An 8127-nucleotide genomic window follows, 5' to 3' on the forward strand; every position below is an offset into this window, starting at 1 on the left:
CCATCCTAGGGCGCGGCTACACGCAGCTCCCTACAGGTCAGAAGATGTTTTTAGGTTCTTGCCAGGGGTGAAACCTACTGGGTGGGATTCAATGTTGGAAACTGTTTGTAGCAAAGAGTGTGCTACAGGATGCTTTGAATTGCAGTAATAATGAAATACGAGAAAACACTGTATACGTATCAATGGCAGTACTCCAAAATATACTTCTCATGACACCTTATTGTCTGAACTAAAAGCCTTCATAGCAGGACTTTATCACTCTAATCAGAATCGAAAGAATTTATGGAAAAGTAACAGATGTAGTGTTGAGATTTTTTAAAACAAAAGAGACAACAGGTTAGCTTTCCTTCAAAAGATCCCCCAAGAAAGAAAAAAATTCTAACAATGTGACTGCTATTTGCTCACCTTTTGAAAGCTTTAAAGTGTCAAGCAATTTATACAATGAATATGTGATAGCTGATGAACAACTTGTGTCCTTTGTGGTTGATGATGTTTTCAGCAGTATATGCCAAGTACACCTTCCAAATATGGCATAAAAATATATGCCCTGGGAGATGCGAAGGCCCTTTACACCTTGAATTTAGAAATCTATTCTGGAACTCAGCCACCAGGTCTTTACTTGTGCAGTAATAAACTGTATGACTTTGTGAACAGATTTGTTGCACCTATTTCAAATAGTAACCCAAATGTCACATTCAACAGTTGGTTCACTAGGTACCCATTGATGTTACATTTGCTAAAAGAACACCAGTTGACAAGAACAGGAACTATTCCCAAGAACACAGCTGAGAATCCTGAAAAAAATGTTGTAACATCACAACAGAGAAATGCGTAGTACAAGGGATTTCAGAAAGTCAAAACATTGGCCTCCTCTATGTTAAAGAAAAAGAAAGTAGTATTGATACTGTCAACATTACACCATGATCCTAAGATTGATAGTGAACCAGGGCAAGGTGTCACCCACCTGTAATGCTAGCACTCAGGAGGCTGAGACAGGAGGATTCTGTAAATTCAAAGTCACTCTATACTATATAGTGAGTTTAAGGGTAGTCTGGATGACGTACAAGACCCTGTCTCAAAAGAAAGAAAGAAACAAAAACTATTGATAGTGAATCTTCAACACAATTGAGGCCAGAAATGATCACATTTTAGAATAAAATGAAAGGGAGGACAGATTTTGTTGGCAAGTGACATAGCAACTACAATGTCACTTGAAACACAAAGCGTAGGCCAGTGATTAGTGTTTTACTTGAGTCTAAACGTGAGACATAAGCAGTTTCATAGTTTACAAAAAAAAAAAGCACAAAATGTCACAGAGAAATTTTCTTAAAGGCTTTGGAACTGATAAATACTCAATTACAGCAGAGGAAGAATGACATGTATCTGCCCAAGGAACTCCTCCAAAGGACTCTGGACAGGAGGAACATCACAGGCACCTCCCAAGAAAGCAGGAAGACCAGCAAGATGTGACACGTGTCCCACCAGTGCAGGCGGAGAAACAGACACCCGTGGGCTATCAGGGCAAGCAACGCTTGTGTCTGGAACAGACTGTTCTCTCGGGTGAGGACTGATAGGTGTGAAAACTGCAGCAGAGAGTGTTTCTTTGGGTTTTGTTTGCATTTCCTTTGTCCTTCAGATAGGAATCTATTTCTGCTGTTCTTCTTTTTTTTTTTTCCTCCATAATTTTATTGACTGCTGTTATTTTCTAGATCTTATAAGTAAACAGCTGATTTTTAAAATGTTAATGTTTATTCTAAACACTCTTTACATATTACAATTTAAATTTTATTTATTAATTTTTATTTTCCTGTTAAATATATATTGTTTAATATAATGAAACTCATAAAATTAAAATCAATAATTCATCAATAGAAATACTTCTAATAAATAAATATGGCATATGTACTCAGTATAATGCTCCTTTCATGAAATGCGCCATGATGCCCCTGGGTGACATATATTTAGAAGAATGAAGTTTTCTGTTTTTGCATCAAAATAAGGTTTAAAGTCCTCCTTTTTCTTTCCTGTTTTTCTTACACCACAAGTGAGATAGTGACAACCTTAAGACTAACAGTAACTATAATGACAGCAATATTTACTTTTGAATGAATATTATGAACAGTGTATTATCCCAAAATACTTAACATGTGGCAGCTCCCTTGACACTCACCAAATGAGCCAGCTGCTATTTTTATTTTTCTCTTACCCAGGGGAAGCTGAGTTACGCAGCAGCCTTAGCAGTCTTGCTCCAGGTCACACGTCTGGGAAGAGCAGGTTCTCCGCAGAGAGAATTCTGGAAGATCTAATTCCCAGCACGTGCTCCTCACGCCTGCACTGTGTTTTCGTGGCCTAGAAAGCTCAGCTAACTCAGTCTATCCTTCCTACGCATGCCCACCAGAACTCTTCTATTTCCCGTGGGCGGCTGAATGAGTGGAAGCTTCCTCATTTGGAGAAGAGCTAATATTTAGGGATGTTGTCCTTTAAGAAATGGTTATTTCCAAACATCCCTATTGATCACAGCTAAAGGGATATTTATGAAGGAAGAGTCTGAGATTAAGAATACGACTTTCTTCAAATCACGTATCTCACATGCATGATTCATGAAAACTGGCTTATACATTTTTGAGAATGACAAATGCCATTGGATTCATATTATTTTGAACATTCATAAAATAGGCTTATCAGATTTTAGAGTTTAAAAAGGGCTTGGTGAGTGGGCATGGTGGTGCATGCCTGTAATCCTGGCTCTGGGGAGCTGAGGCAGGAGGATCACCATGAGCTTGAGGCCAGTGTGGGCTACAAAGTGAGTCCAAGGTCAGCTTGAACTTCATAAAGAGATGCTAGGTGTGAAGGAAAAAAACAAAAAACAAAACAAAACAAAACAAAAAACAGAAAAGAAAAAGAAAGGGGGTTTGGATATAAAGAAAAATATTACTGCAAAACAAAGTCTTTCCAAATATATCTGGTTAGCTGTGGAAATAAATGATCTTCATAGGAAAATATGCATCTGTATTCAGTTTTTAGCCTGTGAAATAAGGAACAAGAAGTTATAAATTAAAAACAAGGAAAAAAGAAATTCAACGTTACAAAGGATAACATGAACATACGTAAACCATTGCTTCCCAAGAGGCTCTACAAGCTTCATAATGAGTTTAAGTAAATCCCCCCCCCCCCTGCAAAACAGGCTAGTAAGAACTAGGATTCAGGTTGGGGACAGGACTGAAAGGGAAGGCTGGCCTTGTGCTAGTCTTTGAGGGACGCCTGTTCTTACTTCTTGTGTCTTGATAGGGTCATTATCTGTAGAACCCAACAGTGATTAGGCGAGGGTGACCTAGATCCTCAAGTTTTAGATTTAAGCCTGAAATCTGCCGCTGATGGCGCCATCTACCCCAATGGAATGCCCAGGCGCCATGCAGCGCCCCCTGGTGGATACTGCTCACCAACACAGATACCCTGGAACGTACCTTTTTCTTCTTTTTGTAGGTAGTATTAGATTTCTTGCTGTTTTTCCAAATAGATGTAAAAGTGTCTGAAGAGATCTGGGGAGTGACTGTTATTTTTAAGACTGGTAGTCTACCTGAGCGGAGGAAGGACATAAAGAGTTAAGACATTTCTTGTTGGTGGTGCCAGCTCCTTTGGTTGGGTTGGTTCTCAACATTTCTAGGTCCGTTTTGTGCTTTCTGCCATTTAAGGTGGGGCATAAAGACCTCCTTGGTGCAGAGAATGGTTGTGTACGTCTGTAACCCCAGCACTTGGGAGGCTGAGGCAGGAGGATCTCTGGGAATTTGAAGGCTGCCTGGACTACAGAGTAAACTTGTCTAAAAAAAAAAAAAAAATCCAAATGAAACAAAACATCAGAATTTCTTTATAGGCAAATAAGTGACCTCAGGTGGTTAATTTGAATTTCACAGAAGATTACAATTCCAAATTAGCTTGTTAACTTGCAAATGATGAGGATACAGAAATACTCAATAGATAAACATCACTTCTTTAATCAGTGGTATTACTAATTGCTTTTAATGTCTAAAATAATGCTGTTACAGAGAAGTGGTAGGTGATTTTTCTCTGTGGAATCCTACCAGATTGTTTTTTTTTCCTTAAATATTTGTGAAAGTTCATTATATAGTTTTGGTATAATGCATTTATTAGTTTAAGATGCAACAGGCAGCCCTTTCCAATTTGTAGGTAATCATTTTACCTCTTTAGTGTGGGCCATGAATGGAAAATATGATTTTTTTTTTAGAATTTTTTTTTTTTACATTTATTTAGTGTGTGTGTGTGTGTGTGTGTGTGTGGCCAGCTCAGCCCACAGGGGGCAAGGCTGGCTGGCATGTGGTGCTGGAGGATTGAACCGCGGTCCCTGTGCTTTGCTAAGCTTAGTTTGTTCCAAGTAGGTGCTTTAGACCACTGAGCCATCTCTCCAGCCCCGGAAAATATGATTTTAACATAATTAAATTTATCAAGTTTTGACTTTATGTCTCAAATCACAAATATTTTCGTATAGTTTCTTCTAAGACTTTGGATATTTCCCTTTCAATTCTAAGTCTGGTCATCGCATAGTTCAGGCTTTTTTATTTACATTAAAAAAAAATAAGGTAGAGCAAACTGTGCAAAGTACAGGGTTCGGGAGCGAGTGCATCTTGCAGGCGGATGGCGCATGAGAGCTGATGGGGTGCTACCTGTCTTCCTGGCTCTTAGGGCTCCGAGGACAGCAGCAGCGGCCTTCTCTCCCAAGACATTGTTCCCGAGGTCAATTTCCCTTACGTGGGCAGAGCGTGTGATCAGGCTGTCCGGGGAAAGTGGAACAACAGGATGGCACTGTTCCCAGCATAGTTACTCAAAGAAATTCAGTCCAGTCATTCCGGAGAATAATCTTTCTTTCTTAGGTCCTTTCCGTTCTCCTTGCCCTTCCTCCCGGGACACTGATTCAATTTGAGACTAGATATCCTGTGCCCAGTTTTTCCTAGCTTATCTTGGTAAGACACACATTTTATTTGCCTTAAATGCTCCATTCATTTATTCGAAATGTGAAGTGATACAGGCAGGATTTCTCGGTCATTTCCATTTTACACACCAGCAAAACGTCAAAACGTTTGGAGGGACTGATGGAAACTGACTTTTAGTTTGTCAAATAAATAACCCCTCCCACCTAGAAACACTAGAAGCAAACGTATATTTCCCCATACAGTTAAGATGGGTGAAGTCTCAAAAGATGTTTTTTTAAATCAGTTAAGTTTAGCTCTATGAGAAAGCACCCTCTTTGTCTTTCTAAATTCTTTGAGAACTACTGAAAATTCCTCCAGGGCCTAGTACCGCTCTCCTGGCTGATTTTTGTGGCTTTTCGGTATAATCAGAGCAAAATCCTAAAGTATTGAAAACAATGAAAAGGAGTTAAAAATCACCATACCACGCTCAGCAACACAAACTCACCGTGTTTGGCAGCCAGTATGAAGCAGGAAGATACAACTCAACCAGAAGAAAAAAAAAGATCAAAACACTCAACATGACAATAATGGGACGGGCCAAATAGCTCAGTGGATTAAAGTGCCTGCAAGCAGGCACAGAGGCCAGGGGTTTGGTCCCCACCCCCAGGGGGCTTTGAGACAGCAATTGAGACTGGGTGTGGTGGCCTGGGCCTGTAATCCCAGCTCTTGGGAGGCTGTAAACAGGAGAATCACTAGGAGTCTGATGTAGTAGTGAGACTCTGAATACACTGTAGACCCTTCCCTAAAAAAAAATAAAAATAAAAATAAAAATTCAGAGTGAAGACATCTATATCTTGTTAATATTAATTTTAAGGAAGCTGTAGTGGCTATATTAATATCAATCAGTATAAGAAACATCAGTCAAAATAGATTTTGTACCAGGGAATATTACCAGAGTTAAATCACAATTTTGACCGTCCTCAATATTTTTGTTTGTTTGTTTGTTTTTTTGTTAAGGGTCTCACTACACAGCTCAAACTCATAATGATCTTCCTGTCTTCAGCCTTTCCAGCACTGGGTTTACAGGTGCACCACCACACCCATACTCAGTCCCTAGCTCAGCATGCCTAGGGGCAGGGCCAGCAGGGCATGTGGTGGCAGGGATCAAACCGCAGTCCCTGTGCTTGCCTAAGCAGGAGCTTAGTCCACTGAGCTATCTCACCAGCTTTGCCCTCAATAATCGATAGTGCAAATAAACAGACAATCTGTAAAGGCACAGAAGACTTGAACAACATCGTCAACTAACTTGACCTAGTTGACATTTATGGAACATCCCATCTAATAACATTAAAATACATATTCCTAGCTGGATGTTGTAATTTATGCCTGTAATCTCTGGATTTCAGAGGTTGAGGCAAGAAGACTACTGTTCAAGGCCAGCCTGGGTTATACACAGAGTTCAAGGGCAGAATGAACTATAGAGAGAGACCTTGTCCTCAAAAACCTAAAAAAGGAATCAAATCCGTTCCAAGTGCAATTTACCAAGATAAATTAGATCCAAGTCATAAAGCATGCATGTTCTCCAATCCACAACAATTTAACTAGAAACTAATGAAAGTATCTACGAAATGGAACCTGGACATGGTAGTGCAGGCCTATAACCCCAGCACTCAGGTGGCTGAGGTAGGAAGATTTTAAGTTTCAAGTGAGTCTGGGCTGTAGAAAGAGTTCTAGGCAAGCCTGATGACACAGCAAGACCTTGTCTAAAAAAATTTTTTTTTCTTAAAAATAGATATGTGAAACAAACAAACAACAGATACAGGGAAACTGAATAGCATCCTGCTAAGTAACCTATAGGTTAAAGAACACTGAAAGAGAAATTAAAAAATAGTTTGAACCTAAGAAAAATGAAAATACAACATAAAAATTTATGGGATTCAATGAGAGTAGTAGCTAGCATTAATGTAATAATTGATTTATTTTTTGTCTTTTTGAGACAGGGTTTCCCTATGCAATTCAGGCTGGCCTTGAGCTCACTTTGTATCCCAGGCTGGTCTTGAACTTCCAGCACTCCTCCTGCCTCAGCCTCCTGAGTACTGGTATTACAGGCATGTACCACCAAATCCAGCTAATGTAATAATTTATATGAGAAAAATAGAAAGGATTAAAATCCATAATTTAAGACTTTACCTTAATAGCCTAGAATGAAAAGCTCTATGCAACCCAAGGTAAGCAGAACAAAGGGAATAATAAAGAGATGAAATAAATGAAATTGAAAACAGACACAGTAGAGAAAACCAAGGGCTAGTTATTTAAAACTGATACATTTTAAGCAGGGTGTGGTAGCATATGCCTGTAATCCTAGTACTCTGGGAGGCTGAGGCAGGAAGATGTAAATTGGAGATTTCACTTTAGTGAGATCCTGCTTCAAAAAAAGGGTTGGGGATATAGCTAAGTGCGCAGGCCCTGGGTTGAACTCCTAGTGTGGAAGTAGTGGTGATGGTGTAAATAAGTATGTGCTTATTTACAAAAGTAAGTATGTAAGTAAAATAACAAATAAAAGAGGAGACATCACTACAGATCCTGTATGTGTTAAGATTATCATAAGGAAATATTATGAATAACTATGCCAATGAATTTGTGAATTTAGGTGACATGAATGAATAGCTCAACACACAAAAGTTATCAAAGCTTTATACAGGAAAAAGAAATAATGAGAATAACCCCATATTTATTTGAAAAATCAAAATTTTTTTTTTTTTTTTTTGAGACAGGGTCTTGCTATATAGTATGGGCTGGCCCTGAGCTCACGGAGTTCCTCCTGCCTCAGCCTCCCAAATGCTGGGATTACTGGTGTGTACCACCATACCTGGCTCGGAAAAATGAATTTGTAGTTAAAAATCTCATAGAGAAAGCTCCAGGTCCATATGTCTTCACTGAAGATGCTACCAAATTATGGCATGAATAGGATATGAAGTAACACTTTCTAACCCATTCTACTGTGTCAGATCACCCTAATGCCAACCAAAGATGTTACTAGAAAAGTATAGCCCAACATACTTCATTGATACAAAACTGTTAACAACATTTTAGCAACATCGAAAACATAATACAGGGCTGGGGAGGTGGCTCAGTAGAATAAGTGCTTCCCTGGCAAGCGCAAGGGCCTGAGTTCCATCCCCAGTTCTGAAAAAAAAAAAAA

The 8127-nt window shown here is 39.2% G+C and overlaps 1 protein-coding gene across 3 annotated transcripts in view; it reads right to left on the reverse strand.

Annotated features, from left to right (window-relative positions):
• Nucleotides 1-2912: 2912 nt before the first annotated feature.
• The window catches only part of LOC111816206, a 71105-nt gene continuing 65890 nt past the window's right edge, over nucleotides 2913-8127 (reverse strand). For 2 of the 3 annotated variants that reach the window (XM_023713017.1, XM_023713018.1), the window contains exons 8-10: nucleotides 4680-4786; nucleotides 3465-3577; nucleotides 2913-3025 (exon numbers count right to left, since the gene is read on the reverse strand). In XM_023713017.1, the coding sequence (XP_023568785.1) occupies nucleotides 3014-3025; nucleotides 3465-3577; nucleotides 4680-4786 (232 nt within the window). In that variant the 3' untranslated portion in view covers nucleotides 2913-3013. Of the gene's footprint in view, nucleotides 3026-3464; nucleotides 3578-4606; nucleotides 4787-8127 lie in introns of those variants that run through there. The other variant, XM_023713019.1, reaches the window with a different exon arrangement.

This window comes from Octodon degus, unplaced genomic scaffold (assembly GCF_000260255.1).
Source record: "Octodon degus isolate 3935 unplaced genomic scaffold, OctDeg1.0 scaffold00028, whole genome shotgun sequence".
Lineage (NCBI taxonomy): Eukaryota > Metazoa > Chordata > Mammalia > Rodentia > Octodontidae > Octodon > Octodon degus.